Source organism: Aplidium turbinatum, chromosome 2 (assembly GCF_918807975.1).
Source record: "Aplidium turbinatum chromosome 2, kaAplTurb1.1, whole genome shotgun sequence".
Classification (NCBI taxonomy): Eukaryota; Metazoa; Chordata; class Ascidiacea; order Aplousobranchia; family Polyclinidae; genus Aplidium; species Aplidium turbinatum.
This window is the reverse complement of record NC_137473.1, coordinates 44320579-44340234: the sequence shown is the minus strand read 5'-3', so window position 1 is coordinate 44340234 and position 19656 is coordinate 44320579. Positions and strand designations below refer to the sequence as shown.

General features: G+C 36.2%; 1 protein-coding gene across 1 annotated transcript in view; it reads left to right on the top strand.

Annotated features, from left to right (window-relative positions):
- Positions 1-18953, top strand: part of LOC145764326 (voltage-dependent calcium channel type A subunit alpha-1-like) — a 67481-nt gene extending 48528 nt beyond the window's left edge. The window contains exons 32-45 of the mRNA XM_082575944.1: positions 4427-4447; positions 5954-5962; positions 7575-7691; positions 8001-8158; positions 10573-10726; positions 11653-11775; positions 12536-12637; positions 12946-13082; positions 14102-14202; positions 14516-14784; positions 15243-15368; positions 15725-16183; positions 17386-17479; positions 17968-18953. Of these exons, the coding sequence (XP_082432070.1) occupies positions 4427-4447; positions 5954-5962; positions 7575-7691; positions 8001-8158; positions 10573-10726; positions 11653-11775; positions 12536-12637; positions 12946-13082; positions 14102-14202; positions 14516-14784; positions 15243-15368; positions 15725-16183; positions 17386-17479; positions 17968-18809 (2712 nt within the window). The 3' untranslated portion in view covers positions 18810-18953. The remainder of the gene's footprint in view (positions 1-4426; positions 4448-5953; positions 5963-7574; positions 7692-8000; positions 8159-10572; positions 10727-11652; positions 11776-12535; positions 12638-12945; positions 13083-14101; positions 14203-14515; positions 14785-15242; positions 15369-15724; positions 16184-17385; positions 17480-17967) is intronic.
- Positions 18954-19656: the final 703 nt, after the last annotated feature.

Below are 19656 nucleotides of genomic sequence, written 5' to 3'. Positions count from 1 at the left end.
AAGACGAAAAGAAACACCAAACAACAGAAATCGTCAAACAACTTTTAGAAAACACCCTTGATTGTAATAATGTTGAACTGCTGGACTGCCACAGGCTGGGCTCTAAACAAACTTCAAGTAAGTCTAACCAACGACCAATCATATTCAAAATTTCTAGTGTGTTGGTAAAAGATAAAATCTTTAAGTCACTAAAAGTTCTCAAGAGTTATAATCAACGACAGAACTGTAAAATATTCTTCACTGACCATCTTCCGAAACAAATATACTTAAAAAAAAAGAAATTGCTCCCACGATTAAAGGAAGCTAAAGAAAATAATGAAAGCTTCAAGTGGGTTACCTCGCCCGGTGATATAAATCTTTATATTAACGGTAAGCTTGTGGATGTTTAGTGTACCTAAGATTTGTGTTTAGTGTATAAGATATGCAACATTCACTCAATTGCATCCCATAGCAAAATCAGTTTGTGAAACTAAGCAAGTGTGTTTCGCCTTGGTTTTGAGAACCTTCCGGCGCTGCAAGCACTGATTGTTTCCTTCGGTGCCGTAGGCATTGTTGGATTCCTTCGATGCTCCGGGCACTAGTTTTCTTTCGGTGTTTGTGGGCACTGGTTGATTCTGTCTTGCTTTAAGTGTAGAAGCAATGGAAATCATTGACATTATGTTTGTAAAAGAGTTTCCTTTCAATACTCCGGACATTTCATTCAACGGCCTAGTTTTGTAGACACGAATGTGTACTATACTTCTTTATGTTCCATTACCCTGGCATGAATAGCCTATGCATACTTGCCTGCGAACTGTAATTAACTTCTGCTCTCTCTGTGTTGATTTTTGTTAATAGTAACATTTAATTTTTTACAAAACCTTATCATTTGTTTGCTTGTTATTTGTCTAATGTCTTTCACTCATGCATCTGCGTGGATTCTTAGTGATAATTCAATTCAACATTTGGCCTTCCGCAATGCCACGTGATGCTATTCTTTTGCGTGCTCTTCATATCTTGAATAAACCCTGCGTGCTGATTACCGCGTCAAACTGTGCTGATCTACATATCTCGTAATTAACTGTACCAATAATGACATTTCAGAGACCCATGTGTCCTCGAGTCAGGCTGCTGCTCTTGATTCAGACGCAGAAAATGCGTTCTACCTATGCGATTCTCTTAATCGGTCACTAACTCGCAACTTCAATAACTGCGAATACCACAACATCAACTCTCCTACTTTTGAGACAATTCGTAGTGCATCATTATTCGTTATTCATGTAAATATCAGGTCATTACAAAAAAATTTTGACTCTTTGTACGATTTTCTTGCTAACTTCGACAAACTTCCTGATGTTATTTGCATAACTGAAACTCGTATTAAAGTCACTCCTCTGTCAAATATTACGCTACCTGGGTACGAGTATAAATACGTTAACTCCATTACTTCTGCAGGTGGAGTTTTGATTTACGCACTAGACAAATATAATATCACACCCTTGAAACCTTTTGAAGTGCCTTGTGTTGACTGTGAAAGCTTATTTGTTAATATAAGTAACACCACAACAAGCGCTAACATGAAAATTGGCGTAGTATACCGTCACCCAAACACCAATATCCAACGTTTTGTTGATGCGCTGGACAGTGTGCTAAGTAACTTAAACAAAATGAATCAAACCTACTATATATTAGGTGATTTCAATATCAATATTTTAAACGACGTTCTCCCTTCACCGGTCACAAATTATCTAAATATGCTAAACAGCAATGGTACTTGCCCTATAATTACTCAGCCAACAAGAGTTACTGATAAATCGTCAACACTAATTGATCACATTTTATCGAACGATGTTTCTCATTCCGTATTACCTGGAATAATTAAGTCTGACATCTCTGATCACTACCCTACTTTTTGTATAATTTCCCATGTTGACAACTCGCATCAACACAAACCTCGTTTCTACAGAGACAAGCGTAACCTTGATTCGGCTTCCTTCATTGAGGACTTGAACTCCCAACTAGGCACGTTTCTGTTGGGTATTAAATCATTACAACCTCAGGAACTGGATTATAAATATAGCGAACTATTACAGATTTTAAAAAACGCTATTGACAAATACGCTCCACTGAAAAAAATGTCAAGGAAAATGTGCAAGTTAAAAAGGAAGCCGTGGATTACCAGTGGGTTGTTTACTTCAATTAAAAATAAGCAAAAAATGTACCAATCGCACTACCTGAAAGGGAATCAAACAGACAGGCTAGAGTACAAAAAATACGCAAATAAGCTCACTAAATTGAAATACATTTCCAAGCAAAATTATATACATTCGGAAATTGAACTGAACAAATCTTCCCCACGTAAAGTATGGGAAGTCATTAACTCACTGCTGCCAAATAAACAAAAATCAAAGCAAACAATCAATTCCATTAATATTGATGGAGTGTCATCAAACAAACCCATCGAAATGGCGAACCAATTCAATAAATTCTTCTGCAACGTTGGAAAAGAGATCTCTGACAGCGTTCCGCTTGCCAACGATAACAACTTCACATCCTACCTTACAAACCACGTTCCTTCTTCTATTTTTCTTGAACCAACGACTGGCGATGAGGTACTCAAAGAAATCCGAGCTCTAAAACCCAACAAAGCAACTGGCTACGATGACATTTCAGCATATTTCATACAGATCGCCTCCGTGATTATTGCCCTGCCCTTCTCAAATCTTATTAACTATTCCTTTCAGTTCGGTATTTTCCCTGATACATTTAAACTTGCCAAAGTTGTACCCGTCTTCAAATCTGGAGACAAACTTGAGGTAAATAATTATAGACCTATCTCCCTTTTATCGTCTTTCGAAAAAATTTTGGAAAAGCTCATATATAAAAGGGTCTCTTCCTTTCTAGACAAACATTCTGTCCTTGCTCCTACGCAATTTGGATTTCGGTCTGGCTCCTCTACTTCATATGCCGCTATTGATATTATTAGTGCCACCTATGAACACGTAAAAAGCAACCTGTACACAGGTTTGGTTCTCTTGGATCTCAAAAAAGCCTTTGACACAGTATACCATCCCATTCTACTATACAAACTCAACCACTATGGAATCCGAGGTACAGCAAACGAATTATTCTCCTCCTACCTAAAAGACAGAATGCAGTATGTCGCGATTAATGAACAGGAATCTGAACAGAGATGCATAACACACGGTGTACCTCAGGGTTCAACGCTGGGTCCATTACTGTTTTTATTGTACGTAAACGACTTACCAAACTGCACGTCTTCTGTTCCAAGACTTTTCGCAGACGATACCTGCCTGGTAATTAACGCTCCTAATCTAACCTACTTAGAAAAGGAAATATCGTCTGAATTACTTAACATCAAGAACTGGATTAATGCCAATAAATTAGTTATCAATCCTTCCAAATCAAATGTCATTGTAATCCCTCCTAAAAAATGCAGCTACCCAGAAGATATCAATGTACTTTATAATTGTGTTCAGATCGAACAAGTTAAGTTTGCCAAATACCTTGGCATTATTTTTGACAATGGTCTAAATTTTGAACCTCATATTAATATGCTCCACAAGAAACTTTCTATATCTGTAGGGATATTGTCGAAACTCAAATACATTCTTCCAAACAAAACATTATTACAATTATACTACGCACTGGTACATTCTCATATCGTATATGGGATAACGATTTGGGGTTCATGCTGCAAGACACAAATGAACAAGCTTAGCACCTTACAAAATAAGGCTGTCAGAATAGTAGCAGGTGGCAGGTGGTCTGATCATGTCACACCTTTCTATAAGAAACTTAACATACTCAAGCTTAAAGATTTGTACGAACATGAAATTGCTAAATTCATGTTTAAATTTGATACGGATGTATTGCCTCTGCCTTTCGCACACTACTTTGAAAAAACCAAACTCATGTATAATGCACGACTTACTAGACACTCTTCCAATGATTGTTATTTTGTCCCACGTTACACCTCATCCCGACTCCAGCGCAGCATTAAATATGCCGGAGTGAAAGTCTGGAACTCCTTACCAACGAGCTTGCGTAAATTGTCATTTTATTCTTTTAAAAAACAACACAAATACTCACTCATCGCCAAATATTAGCACGATTAATTTTGTATTACCTTTATGCTACCGATAGACTACTAAATATATTTCTCTATGACCATCTTCTAACACCTTGTCTCAATTTTCGTTATTGAATTATTCTTATCGCAATTTTAGAACTTCTATTAGAATCTGGGGTATCTGCTTGACTCGAAGACCCATGGTCTCTTCGCAGATTCCCGTTGCTGGAAATTCCTTTTTTATTGCTGTATTTATTGTATTATATTTACCTACAACGAAATAAAATCAATCAATCAATCAATCAATCCTGACTTTTTCATGTCTCGGTGATTTACCAACGTTGCCTTCCATAGCACAATACGCCTCAGGCAGAGGTACATGGACTATGAGTTAGTATTATGTTGTGTTTGTCTCAAAATCCACCCGAATAACTTTTGTTTGATTTGGAAGAAAATTTCATTTTCATAAGCTGTCACGTGATCTTGTATCAGATTTTCATTGGTCAGTCATTTATCAACCGTTTCATATTATCACTCCCAAAAAATCTATCATACATGTTAAATATTAGAAAATGTTTGCAACTAACCAAGTGGGGTAATTTCACAAGTGTAGATGCAAACAACCTGTTTTCGACTAATGCTACGGGTTCACTTTGGTAGTAGCAGTTTAATTTCTCATTTCACAAGACTAGATAACTGTGTTCTGAAAGCTTGTGTGACATATAGTTACTACCACAGCGAACCGGCAGCATTACGCTATGAAGGGTTGTTTGTATATACACTTGTGGAATAAACAACGATCATGCTGCTAAAGCAAAACTCAATCTAGTTTATTATACAAGTGTTATAATTTCGACACAGTTTTTCATTTCATTTCATCGATGTTGTGCGGCTTGTTGACAGCATGTTTGTGTTTGATGTTTTAACCTATTTAAAACTTTTCTTTCAAAAATTTTCTACCATCGTCATAGCAATGATGCAATAAGATGAAGTTTGAAAGTTATTAAACAATACAAACCAAAGTTTCCACATGAACTTGGCACTAAGTGTTGACTACAGGCTACAAAAATTGCTTGAAATGCTGGCTGTTTCCTGTTGTTGAGTGTGTGTCAGTGGTAAGATTTTTACTGTTAACATTAAACTGCTTGTTACCAAGAGATTGTAAAAGTGAAAAACTTACAAAGACGCATTATATTTTTAATTTGAGACATAGCTTTAGAACCGTATTTAAATTTTTGATCTGTTTTTAAATACAAAGCCAGTAAAATGTTGTTAACCCAAACTACGCCGGTGCAGCGCTCCAGGAGTACATCAATTCAGAAATGATTACGTTAACTTCCAGAATGCGTATTTTCGGCCAGAAAATTGCGCTAGATTAGACGTTACCTTATATTTACGGCAAAAGAGATACCAGTTAAAAGTAAAAACATTTAAAAAATCTAATCAATTTGAGATTTATCCTGTGTTGAAGGAAAGAAATCGAATCAATCCACGCTTTTATACTGTAATATTAGACAATTTATTATAATTACAAATATTGTATTCGAGTATTTCTAATAGTTAATCTAGCTTTTATATCAGTTTTACAATCCAAATTAAAAAAAAACATTTGGCAACCCTAGTTGCTTTTAGATTAATGTTACTCCCGGACCGTTACACCGGATTTCGAACGCATTCCATGGTTATGGGTTGCTGAAATTCGATATTTATTTCATCATATTTCCTTGAAATAGTGAAGTAGGTTTATGTCAACTGTTCAGAATTAGTTTTCCTATGTTTTATCGATGTTTATATTTTGGGTTTTAAATCATCTTCGTTTCTTTTCTGTTTGCTTGCACTCCTGAACTCTGACCTCTATGCTGAACTCACATCAATTCACAGCATGATACGGTAGGTCGTGTTAGGCTGAGTTAAAATTTTGTACGTTTTCGTTGATTTTATGTCTCCTGAAGTGTTAAAGGAATTAATGCTGGTAGACAAATTTCTTGGTGAAATCCAGTAATGAAAACAAACGTTAGTATCTCTGAGTTTTATTCATGTGATCGCCGATATGCCAACCCCTAAGCATAAAGCCTTATTGTTAACACATTGAACGTAGACAAAACGTTAGCTTACGTTTGTTTTCTACTTTTGAAGATTTTTGCTATCAATGTTAGAATGAAGTTAATTTAACATCAAGAAACGTCAGTTTAATGTAAGAGAAGATATATAATGAACCGCATTACTCGTAGCAGATTTACTGAGGCTGTGGTGCATTCATATATAAACTCTACTAACATTTCGCCAACCTTCAACAATGTATTCAACTATATGCTGGTCTGGTTATCATACGTAACAAGCTATAAGTAAGGCATCTGTGCCCCACTCTAATATATGTCCGAGTAAGGTCGAGGAAATGCTGACAAATCGCTTCCCAGTGTTAACTCGAAAATAAGAACAAAGCGGCTGAAAGTGACTTGATTTGCGTCCGTCTTTGCAATGACGAGAAAAAAATCATGCTTGTGAGCGGTTCATCTTTCTTAACATGGTAGTTAAATTTGATAAGATCACTTTTCACTGCATGTATTAGTATTAGATTCTTCAACCGGCATATCACGATTTGATATGCCGCTAAAACTGTAGTGCTTTGTTTCATTTAATTTGGCTAGTAAGCCTTCCATGGAAACTTGAACGATGCTAAGAGTAAGCGCTCGCACACATTTGCAATTATGTTTTTTGCAGTTTTAGGCAATTTTCGCATAACTACAAATAGTGGGCGAAGTGCTGCTTAGTTTCGCAAGAGTTTTGAACGTTTGTGTAAAGATCTTGCTTTGTTTAAAACACGCTACCAACCTGTATCATTGGTGAGTCTTCGACGAGATGTGCGTCGCATGACGCATCATCATCGCGTTGGCCACCACTTCATTCATTTGAGTGCGATCAAATCTATTTGTGTTATTAGCCAACAACATCCATCTGCTGCACAAGCTTCACCATCGTACTTTAGTATTACGAACTGATTCCGGCCTATACCTAATCAAATCAAATATGTTAAACTGAACACTGAAATTGGCTAATTAAAGTCTTTTGTATCCATGTTTGTATGAATTAATTCTCAGTTCAGTTCATTTTTATTTCTGATCATCAAAGCAAAAATGATAGCCTACTTGTCATAACACCGCATGAGGTCGATTCTCATTTCCCCCTTCCATTTGTAATGCTTTGACTTTGTTGATTGAAAAGTTAAACCTGTGCTTTACATAGAAACTAGTTTTAGTGCATCAAGAATTGCTCATTCTGCCTCAAAGTGTATAAACTTCTTTGCCACAAAAGAATTACTCAGAAGGATATCTTTCCTATACAATATATGATGATTGATCAATGACGCATTTTACGAAATATATGATATGCAATGACTTTGTTTCGTTATTAGGTACAAAATACCTTTCATGTTTTCATATGTGATAGAAAAATTATAAGATTTCCATAAAATTTTTAATTCTAATTAGAAACGACTTTTTAGACTGGCTTCATCAACCTGAGCTTCCTTCGCTTGTTTCGCGCTGCCCGACTCATCAAGCTGCTTAGGCAAGGAGAGACGATTAGGATATTGCTCTGGACATTCGTGCAGTCCATAAAGGTCAGTTAGTTTTGTGATATTTCGACTCTAATTTAATGAATTCCGCCTCTCTCTCGGATTGTCGAGTTAAAGCAACAGAGCGTCCGTCAATTATAGAGAATCTTTTGTTCAATTTTTAATTTTGCTGGAATTTCCCGTTTTACACAAAAATGATAAATTTGATTCTATCCCAAAAAGACCACCTGGCATCAACTTGCACGTCGTATACGACGTCATCATCTATAAAAAAAAAAGCTTCGTCTGGATATGACATGACACACACTGAATTTAACAAACTTCAGTTTTTACCTTTACAATTCATTTTTATAGGCCCTTCCATATGTATGCTTGCTGATTGTGATGCTCTTCTTCATCTACGCGATCATAGGGATGCAACTGTTCGGCAACATAGCTTTGAACTCAGATACAGAAATCAACCACCATAATAATTTCCGCCACATCATCCAAGCCTGCATGTTGCTCTTCAGGTGCGTATTATTGTACACAACGTTTGTTGCTATTGCTTGCCTTAGAGTCACAATGAGAGAGCAATTTTTATTGTAGGAAGAGTTCTTCTATATAACTCTATAATTACTAGTCATTTCGGTATCGTTGATGAATATGAATTGCAGTTTTTTTATTAAAGCGATTCAGATAAGTTGTACACTGGCATGTACCACAATATTTAGATGCTTACTTTTAATTTACATGCAAGATATTTTCAGAGGTGTATGTCATAAGTTGAGAATTTTTTTTTATTTGGTTCTTAGCTGTATGGAGCACAATTTTATGCGAATCGCGATGGATGAACAAAGCTATGCAACTCTTGATAAAAACATGAAACTTATAAATGTACGGCTTAAAATTCATTATGACATTTTTTCCAGAAAAAAAAGTGAACGTAAACAAACACAGCATAGAGCATCGTAATTCGTTGTTTCGATATGTGAAAAATAAAAATAATTGGTTCTACATCTAAAGTTCTTAATTTCACAACCAGGGAATCCAGTTTTAATTATTTAACAAAAGCGATCAAAAAAGGTTGTCATTTCATCTTCGTTGCCTATCTTAATCTTAATCTAATAAAATAATCATAGCACTTGCGGTGACACTTGGTTCACGGATAAAGCTCTCCCGTGATTTAGGTAGACCTAATATCCGCCCTTTTGTCAAAAATGACTTTTTTGCATTTTTCTACGTTTAAAGACTTCATGCATCTCCTGACAAAAAATTGTGCTCCAATGTAGTATGGTTTACGAGATAATTGGTGTGTAAAACCTAACATATTCCAATCTGTGCAAAAATAATTTTCTAAAACCTAACATATTCGTCTATCCAATCAAGTAACAGGAAATTGTCACGTGACCGGCAAAATTTCAGCAGACTAGCCCAGGCTACTTCACATCTTACATCTCTTAGAGTTGCGTGAAGCGGATTTAAAAGCATTCGATAAAGTAGATTGGGTTGAAATGTTGTAAAGCACTAGGCTCCACTAGGTTAAGCTTAATTATGCAGCTTAAAAATGTTCGTCCGAGCACACTAGCTTTTCATTAAATGCCGTATCATTTAGGCTACGTCTCGCCGAACAGTTTGACTTTTCGTAGCCTACCGGTACTGGTGAACTGATGGCTTAGTTGACTTTGCGGTAGCCTACACTAAATAGCTTAGCTTGCATAAGTTTATTAAGATTTTAAAGCAGAGGCCTGGGAGTACGCTACCCAGTGTGTTTGGTCATTTCTAATCAACCAAACCAGATGCTGTGTAGCCAGTGTAGTAGGGTAGCCTTAAATAAATGCATGGTAATTAAGTAGGCTACCAGCAACTGATTTTAAATCGGCGATAGCCTTTAACCTAGCAGGCTTCTCTGATATATCAGCAAAGTTATCTACAGATTACAGTGACGAAATGATACACAGTTCTGGGAGAAATTCAAAGGCTTACTTTAGATTTGATTTAGGCTTGTATTGTTGACTCTTGCTATTTTAAGTAGGCCTACCGGTAGCCTACGCTTAGGCTCTACGTAGAAACTATCCATGGAATGACTAAAACGGTAACGACGCCTTGCGGTTTTACCTGCAGGCCTAACTAGAAGTTTGGTTATTTTAATAACACCATTATCCGGTGGACAAATAAATTTGATTATCTTCCTGAAATGTTATGACTGTGATTTAAAACCAACATATCACAGCAAATAGCAAAAATTTCCTTGTGCAAATCTGCCAAGGCAATTTAGTGGCCAATAATCTTATATTAGGCTTTACTATTCAAAATCATAAAATTATAGTGTAGTCAAAGCCAACATTTAGTTTATATTAAGCTTTTTCATACAAAAGCATAACACTAAATAAACCAATAAGGTGGTTAAAGCCAACACTGAGCTTATATTAGATTTTACCATACAAAAGCATAACATTAAATAAGCCAATAAGGCGGATAAAGCCAGCATCGAGATTATATTAGGTTTTACCATACAAACCTAATACATTCTTTACAACTAGTTATCTGGAAAAACCAAATATACGCCATATTTTAATAAACAAACAAAAAATTGGCTTAAATTTTGTTTGCTTGTCCGCTCCAGCCTTCCAAAAGTCAGCTTCCAGTATTTTACCTTGTTAATTTTACAGCTATAAACACAAATAGTCGTTTATCTCGAAAACTTGAAAATGGCGGATATTAGGTTGTGACAAATCACGGGAGAGCTGCCCAAGTGCATACGATATCCGCATTGAGCTACCTTTCAAAGATTGAATGGTGCCCGAGAGTTTACTTTTGTCGTCCTCTATTAAGTTGTGCTTGATGAACCTCATTTGTATAGCCAAAGACGCTCATAGACTGTACAAACTAATGTTACAGCCTAATTTGCTTAAAAAAAAAACATCATCAATTTCCTGACTTGCAGATCGGCTACCGGAGAAGCTTGGCAGAGTATCATGTTGGATTGTGTGGAGGCAGACTGTGATCCCTTGTCAGAAAGTGAAAACTTGGAGAAAGGATGCGGATCTTCAATTTCTTACATCTACTTTACAACTTTCATATTCTTTTGCTCATTTTTGGTGAGTGTTCAAATGGTATATCGAAAAATACTGGCTAGTCAGCTTGACATCGTAAAGCTTCTGAACATTCCTGAGAGGTATTGATTAGCATGGTCGTGCTTTCAGATGTAGCCTAAGACTGCCAGATCGAATAAATAAGTCTTTTGCTGCCATCTTCGTTGTGCGAATTATTTTTGTTTATTGTGTTGTGTATATCTTTGTTTATTCGCAAGCAGAAAAATAAATAAACTGAACTGAACTGTAGATTGGATACAAAACATCAAAATGGCAATACACATAGAAGTCTGTTTTAAGTGAAAATACACAGTTTTCATTGTCTTGCACACAGGCCACTTCCAGACTTACGTACATGTTAATTTATATAAAATTTTATGATTCGGGTTGCTGATTGTTTGAGAAAATACCTTATCTTCGAATTTGATATGTTTCGAATCTACTTCCTGGCAGTTTCTCGATAATAAACCGCAACGTCATGGGTTCAGTGCAAATTGTAAAGTAAAATTGTCTGTAATTTTTGATTACAAGATTATGACTTTGTTTGACATCATTTTAAACCAGCTTATCATTCATTAATCGCACAACAACTGGTGCTCATAAATTGATACACTATAATAATGTACAGTAACGTTTATAGCGAGTATATTTGAACTTGGGTCTAGGATGATTTTAGTGGTCCGTAAACTCACTGTCCAAGGAACCTGAAACTAAGAAACTACCTTGTTAGATATAATGCGTTTTTCTTTAAAAGTGTCTTGGTTTTAGGTCGAAGGATCTCAGGGCTCAGGCCCAAAATACTCACTAAACCGCCATGATAATATAATAGTGTAGCCAAACTTTTTTTTGTGTTTTGATGAATTTTTCTTTAAGTTCAGCAAGTGTTTATTGTGGATGCAGCAATAACACAGTATCATCGTAATGTATTTTAGATGCTGAATCTTTTTGTTGCTGTCATTATGGACAACTTTGAATATTTAACACGAGATACCTCGATTCTTGGTCCTCATCATCTAGACGAATTCATAAAGATATGGGCAGAAATTGACCCAACAGTAAGTTTTTCCGTGACAACAATTGATTTCTATTTACGTAGAACACAATCAAATTAGAATATTGGCATTTTGAACAGTTTTTCTATTGCCAAATACAAGGCACGTCTGGCAATAGGCCTACCATTTTCATAGGGTGATTGCTGTCTTCTAAAATTTTATTAAAAATAGAGTACCAGCTAGATTTCTGCCTTTGCTAGATTCTTGTTTTAGAAATGCTACTCCAGATTAGATTTTGTTTTGTTTCCTGGTCGATTTCAATATTCAATCTACCGCGGTGTACACACAGGCAACGTAACTGTTGTGTAATGCATCAAAACGCAGTCAAAACAAATGCTGCAGACTACATTTTACGGTTTATTTATTATGTTCAAACAACTAGTGTGTTTATTGTTTGTGTTTGCTGCATTTTAATGTCTTTTTAACAAAGACACTGCTATCACTGCTCAAACACATTTTTATAGAAATGCAGTAGGTAGGTTTCTTGGCAAAACATCAGTATGAAAGGTGCTTGTTTCGCAATTTTCTTTTCAGAGGAAACAGTATAGCCGCTAGCGGTTATCCTCTCCCGTCAGTGAAACTCCTAATTACCCCACATGTAAACGACAAAAAGGTTGCTCCAACACTGTGATAAACTGTACCCGTTAAAACAAAAAACCGACATCATACCTTTAATTTTGTTTTTTTTAATTAAGAATCTGCGAAGGTTTATTCCAAACAATTAAAAAAATTTTTCATGCAACAAAATTTGCAATTTGTTCAGGCTTCTGGTTATATCAAGTACACAGACTTGCTAGACATGCTACGAAGAATGGAACCACCTTTAGGTTTTGGGCGTAGATGTCCAAACCGAGTGGCCTACAGGGTAAGTGTGCAATTTCATTCATTTTTGGTCATTTAAACCAGAGGTAGGAGACTGGTGATACGTTTCAAATTAAAATCGCGTTGGGGTTATGTTTGAATTTAAATCTGTCTATATTTCAAATTAATAGTACGGACTAGAACTGGTGGATCGCAGTTACGTATCACAGTTACACATGGCTAATTCATCAAGCTTTGTCAGTTAGGCTATATTGAAGTATCTTAAATGATTACTGACAAGCGTGCACTAAGTCAATGCAGCTGTTATATTATTGCGTTTCAAGCCTTAAAATGTATCTGCTGCTTCTACAGAGATTAATACAAATGAACATGCCAATTAACGGAGATAGAAAAGTGAATTTTTCAACGACTCTGCTGGCCTTGATAAGAACGTCGTTGCACATAAAAATGATACCGCAAGAGGACGATGGACCGGAAAAAACGTACAGGTGTGATATTGCGTGCAATGTTGTGTCATTGTTTTATTGTATTTATTTGTAGTATTATCAGGTTGTCCTTCCGTAAAGTCGGCAAACTGGTCGATAAGCTTTCCCAAAGGAATAGAATTCACAATCAAATCGTCTCATTAAGTAGGGGACATGGAACCGATGCGCCAGACGAATATCGTCATTAATCAAATCCTGACACGTGCACCAGTTAATGTTGAGAAGAGGATAATTAATGGAGGGAATGATAAATTCCATGATGACTGGAGCAGATTTAACTGCAAACTCGAAGTTCTGTTTGTCACAAGTGTTCCCTCATTCTTTTGGAGAAATTTAGCTATAGAACCTATTGCCTGCTGAAAACACAAATCAACAGAAACCTGAAACAAAATGATGACAAAGCATTTAGATGTCTTCTAAATATGATGGACTGCTTGAAATTGTCATACTCACCACTAATCGGTTATTCTGATCTGGAAACTATCTATGTGGTCACTTTATCAGCTAGGCTACATATCTTTCCCAGATTTGTACCCAATCTGATGAAGATATGTAGCTTACCGATAAAGTTGTGTCTGGGTAGGACTTTCTTTCACTTTTCTTCAAATAGCTTTCAAAAGTTTTGTTGTTCGCACGACGCGAGCTTTAGCTTACATGCATTAGTATGTCCAGAAGATATTTTTCCACCAAAGCGAGGAAGCACTTGATGTAGCTAATTCAACCAAAAAAGTATCTTAGAGATCGCACACCAAATTGTCGGTCTTTTTTACACAATTATCCTTCGTTGAAATCTTTTGACGTTTTTCGTGAATTCTTATCAGAGTTAGATTAAAAAAAAATTCACCCCTATTTTGCAAAACGGACTTAAATACGAATTGTACTTTTTATCCAATTGGCACCTTATTTTGTACTCTAGGATTTTTTTTATAGTGCATTTTCGGTTGCTTGCGGTTCAACCAAGAAAAATCTCCACTAACATTGAAGAATGATTGTAGGTAAATCATTTAAATCTCTTGCTTTAGAGATCAATGGGAACTCGACCAGGAGCTTCGCAAAGAGATTCATCTTGCTTGGCCAAACCTTTCTCAGAAAAAAATTGATCTGTTGCTTCCACAAGAAGAAGGTCAGACATTGTTAATTTGTCTGTTTGAAGCAAATACCAAAGCAACACATCGGAATGTATTTTACAATGTTTACAGAAATGTAATAAATTGATATAGTTTGTTTTCAGTTGTCACTTTTTTCTTTTCGTCACATTTCAAAGTCGTTTAATCAAACTTGTTGACACGATTTAGTTGACTTAAATGGACTCGTGGAAGTGAATTCTCGACCACAAGAAATATTTACGCTACTTCAGTATTTCGCAAAAGCATCCACATGCTGCAGAAAGGTGCTACGCTTTCTTGTCGCATAAACATACACAAATTTTGTTGTAGATGGTGTTGTAACTGTTGGAAAGTTATACGGTGCATTGCTTATGTACGAACACTGGAAATCTTACAAGCAGCGCAAAGACGGGAAAAGGACTGCCATAACTCCACGTCAGACATTATTTCATCGGGTAACAGTCCCTGAGGCTAGCAGTCACAACTTTGAAAGCATGTCTGAGCCTATGTCGGTAACTACCAACAATGTCGACAATGTGACTCGTCAACTTTCTACTGATCACAGCATGGCTTCCATTGCTTCAGCATCAACAACAAATGTAAGAATTGGAGTAATTTAGCTTGCTAGTTTTCTAACCAGTAAAATCTTCCTAATAGCATTATTTTGCCAAGGTCGGTTAATGATCCGTTTTTTGGCACATGGCCTAAGGTTTCTGCTGGTATGTGCGGATAAGTGCGGAATGTGTGTAGACCTAAAGTTGTAGCTTTTATTTTGCGCATATTGTAGGTAGCTTTTTTACGAATATAATTCAGAAGCTAAACTATGTATTCGTAAAACACTAAAGCTAAGTCGAGGTACAGTATATTCTGCTTAGACCTTTAGACTTTTAAAATTCTAGGGAATTAAACTGTCTTAGCTTACTATTTCTCTGTTTGGAATAAAGCTGTTTTCATCACTTTTAATTTGGAATTTTGATCAGCTTTTTATAAAAATTTTGTAGTTGTTTTTGTAAACGTCTTCATGTAATCTACCACTAAACAATACTTTTTATCACAGGCAGGTGGTACCATGCCTCTCAGTGTAAGTGAACACTCACCTTACGGATCACGAGAGACTACTCCCTTTACAAGTCCTTTGATGGACCGGCACAGCGGCCAAGATATGAGTGATGTTCAAGATAAGGTAGAAAGACTTTGTAGCTTTCATTTACTGCAGGGGTATTTTAAATTAAATCAGGTAACATATAAGCATTGATATAAAACAGAAAATAATTGCAGATGAAAATGATGCAGCGTTTGCACCATCCAGGAAAAGCTAAAATAGTTTTTAACTGTAAAATACAAAGAAGAGTTCAGAGAGTGATGCAACTGATTTAATTTCTTTTACCATCAATTTAACCAGCATTTGGCTAACAGCCTGGTTGGCCCGATAAACGTAAAAAAGTCATCAACAGAGAAAAAGGGTTTCGCTAAACGGCTAAAGTATAATTTTATGTCGTTATCACTGTTTTAATTCTTAGTTTTGTTTACTCGACATAGCCGCAGAATATCGACGAAATATACGATGAAGTACTGGGTATGGAAGGACCAAGCCATGCTCAATTTGAGGAAGATAAAGGTTTTGTAAATCCAAATGAACGTGCAATGGATAATAGAGATTACGAGATTTTGTATCTGGAAGAAAACTGCAACAATGTACCACCAGATTTTTTGTCACACAATCCAGAGCGACGATCAAAATCTCTTCGAACTTGCCACACGCAGTCGCCGTTTATATCAATAACAGCTAGCACGCCGGGAGACGAGGAACGTTTGGTTGGAGGAGACAATACGGAATACGAACAAGCTGAACCATTTTCCGCTTCTTTGAACACGGAAAATCTTGGCAGAAGCCATCCGTCACGGCAACGATCAAGAAGTTTGACGTCAGATACTGAAATATCGGACACTTACACTCGGGCAATCTCACTGCCTCGGCTGCACGCCGAAAATAAAGAGGTGGCTTGGCGATGTCACTGTGTTGTGCTTTGTTTGTTGCATTGATGTTTAGTCACGTGACTCACATTGTGTCACTTTTATAACTAAATTGCCTTTTTTGCTAAAGCTTTTGCAAAAGTCTACTCCTACATGCTCATAAGCTCATATGTAGCCTACTTTATCCAATTCCCGGAAGACAGTTTGAAAACTAAAATAACCAAGTCACAGCATTCCATCAACGCTCAGTCGCTCCTGTTCTGCAACACCGTGTGACTTCAGCAACGTTACCTGAACAGGCTGATCATATGGTCAATAGTATCTAAAATTAAATTAGATTAAAAACATCAATGACTGCTGAAACGCATAGTTCCAAAGGTTCACAAAAATTTACTTTTTTAGGTGCTTAATTAAAACGATCTGACAACAGTTAAGGTTCTTATTAAAAATTTTCACATGTACACGTTAAATCTTTATATTTGGAATACGTTTCATTTTTCATCATCTTTGTATGTGAAGTCATTCCATTCATTGGTGAATTTTTAAATGTGTTTGTGCTGTCAGGTGTCGTCTTGCAGCTAGAGGTGGGCAGTAGCGCGCTACTTTTGTAACGCCGCTGCTTTTGCGCTATTTTGGTATAGATAGCGGTACCACATTTTATTGGAGTAGCGGATACACTAGTGACATTACTTTTTTCCCAAGGTAGAGGCGAGGCATTTGTTTCAGTTATACCTCCGCTACTTTCCAATTTAAAGTAGAAAAAAAAAACGAATCATTTTTAGAGATTTTCAAAGTAGCAGATGCCCACCTCAGCTTCCAGCCTATTGTATTTGCTATTTTATATCGTTCCTTTAAATGCATTGCACTTTTGATTATCAAAATGGAATACTGACATTATTAAAATAGATCATTAGCTAAGTAGAAAATTTTGAAATATGCCCGAAAAGATTGGAAGTCATAGAAATTTTGAAAAACAAATAATTTTTGACTTATGGCTCCTTATTACAACATTCCTTCCTATGAATACCATAAAAGAAGAATATAACATGAGTCATATTGATAGATATAAATATTAAGTTCGATTATGAATTCACATTTTTGAGAGCATAGTAATGTCTCCTGTTGCAAGTTGGAGATCTTTGTTCTTTGCAGTAATTGGCCTAAGTGAATAGATTGTAGCATTTTTGCATCGTATGATTGATTTGTCTACTCTAACTATATTTTAGCGCTATTACCGGAATGATGACCAGTCCAGCATGAAGCAATCGTTTTCAAATCTTCCGATGGATTCCGATCTTTACAGCTTCGGAGCAGGGCAAGGTGAGAAGAAAGGTTTTTCATTACACAAAATCCTTTGTTTATATTTTTTATTTTCAGTGGTTGGCCGATTTTTAACAATCTGTAAAGGCTACAAAGAAAGGAGTGCACTAAATGTTTTCTTTGATGTATACTTTATTTCTATGCATGTTTAATGTTTAACGTATCTACCTCAACCATGCGATGTTAATTTATGTATTTGCAATCAAATTCAGTCACTTATTTCATTTAAAAAAATTTGTATAGTTTTTTTTTTAATTTAAAGTAAGATAAACTTATTGTTTTGAAGACTGAAACTATAAACTAGCATGCTAAATTTTTACAGCCCCCCAAAAAAATTGAACTTCTGCATATGTCGCATCATTAAACCACAGTGAAACATAGTTCTAAGCGTGGTATTGAAGTAGATGCGTTTTTTTCTCAATCTAACTTAGCACTATACGCGTACGTTGTGAAACTGCATGGTTGTTGTAACGTGTTTTGTGTTGTAGTGTATCCGTCCTACAGTCAACCCATAGCTACTGCAACAATAGGCGCAAGTTTGTCAACTAGCGACATGAGCGAAAATGAAAACTCGGATGAAGAATGGGACGTTGTCTTGCCACCGCCTGTTGGGCAATTTCGCTCCATGATGCCTTTGTCGCGTCATAATTACAATTCAAATAACAACAACATGAGAAGGGTGGACAGAGGCTATAGCTTGTCATCTGAAAATTACACGGACTTCCTTCCTCCAGTAGCAGAGAGAGATGAAAGCAGTGATGTTGATGTAGAAACATCGTATTCTCCTCCTCCACGAAAAGTAAGCCTTCAAACACGTGGAGTGTCTGACCCAATGTCTTCACATCGAAAGCTATCCAACTCATCTCGTTACAATAAACCAGGTTCATCCGAAAAAATGAACATCACAGACTATTCAGCAATGCAAGAAGATGCTTCCAATGCACAAATGACCCCTTTAAAGCAAGTTGCTGAGGTGCACAGCCATTCAGATAAACATATTTCAAACGCAAATACTGGGGTGGAACTACCTTCAGAAACAACGCAAACACCTTCTAGTTTTAAATCATTTTTATCTAATATTTTCAACCGACAAGAGCCAAACAAAGAAATTTTGTCATCTAAACCTATAGAAATGACAGAAATAGTTGAAAAACCGGGGCCATCTAATGACAGGGAAAAGTGGGAAAGACCCACGACTCCTGTCAGTTCCAGTGATAGCTATGTGCAAGTTAGTGTTGGCGATTTAAGTAAAACTAACGTTCCTGGGAAAAGCGAAAGAGCTTTGGAAAGCGAATCTTCTGCAGCAAATACCGACTGCGCTGTCATGTAAAAATTCTAATGTATTTGATTTTATCACTGTGGTCCTGCGATAAACTACTTGCCTGCATTTGCACTTTATTGATTATAACATCAACATTAACCAACATTATCATTTGGTGGTCTATAATTTGGGTAGGAGGGTTACTCTTTTCAACCATAAACAAACATAATTAAGCAACAACACAGCATTTAACATTATAAAAACAAAAACAAAATAGTAAACCTTTTATTCCAAAGTAATTTTAGTTTGAATACAAAATGCTGGAGAGCATATAGGGTTACACAAAAATATGGTTTATAAGCATGGGAGAAACTGCTTTGTCGTTCTGCTTGCTCACATACGAAATAATAACGGAAAGGTTGGGAAGTTCAACGGGATAAGCATTTGAAAGAGGAAAACATCAATTTATTTAGCTCTGATCGTGAAATGCCCAAGTAGATTACGCAAGATGGACGTACACATCACGAGATAACTTCACAATCTCAAATTTTTAGACCATGCTTTTGTGTAATATGGTATGTTCTTTAAAAGTTTTTACTTAATTTAAAATCAGTTTTTTTTTAAAGGCTTGATACGGACTAAATCAGGGGTGGGGAACCTTTTTAGTATTGCGGGCCACATAAAATGAGAAATAACACAGGTGGGCCACTAGAAATTTCGAAATTTTATTTACAGATAAAAAAATGCAGCGAAGTAGACAATGATTTATATCACTTTCACAGCTAGTGGGATGGCTGAAAGTTTTTTATTTTTGGTGAGTCGTGTGATGTCTGCTAACACGGAAGATGTTGCAACTCTTAACTGCATCTCCACGTTTTTATCAGTCAGTCTGGAGCGAAGCCGACTTTTTGTTAGA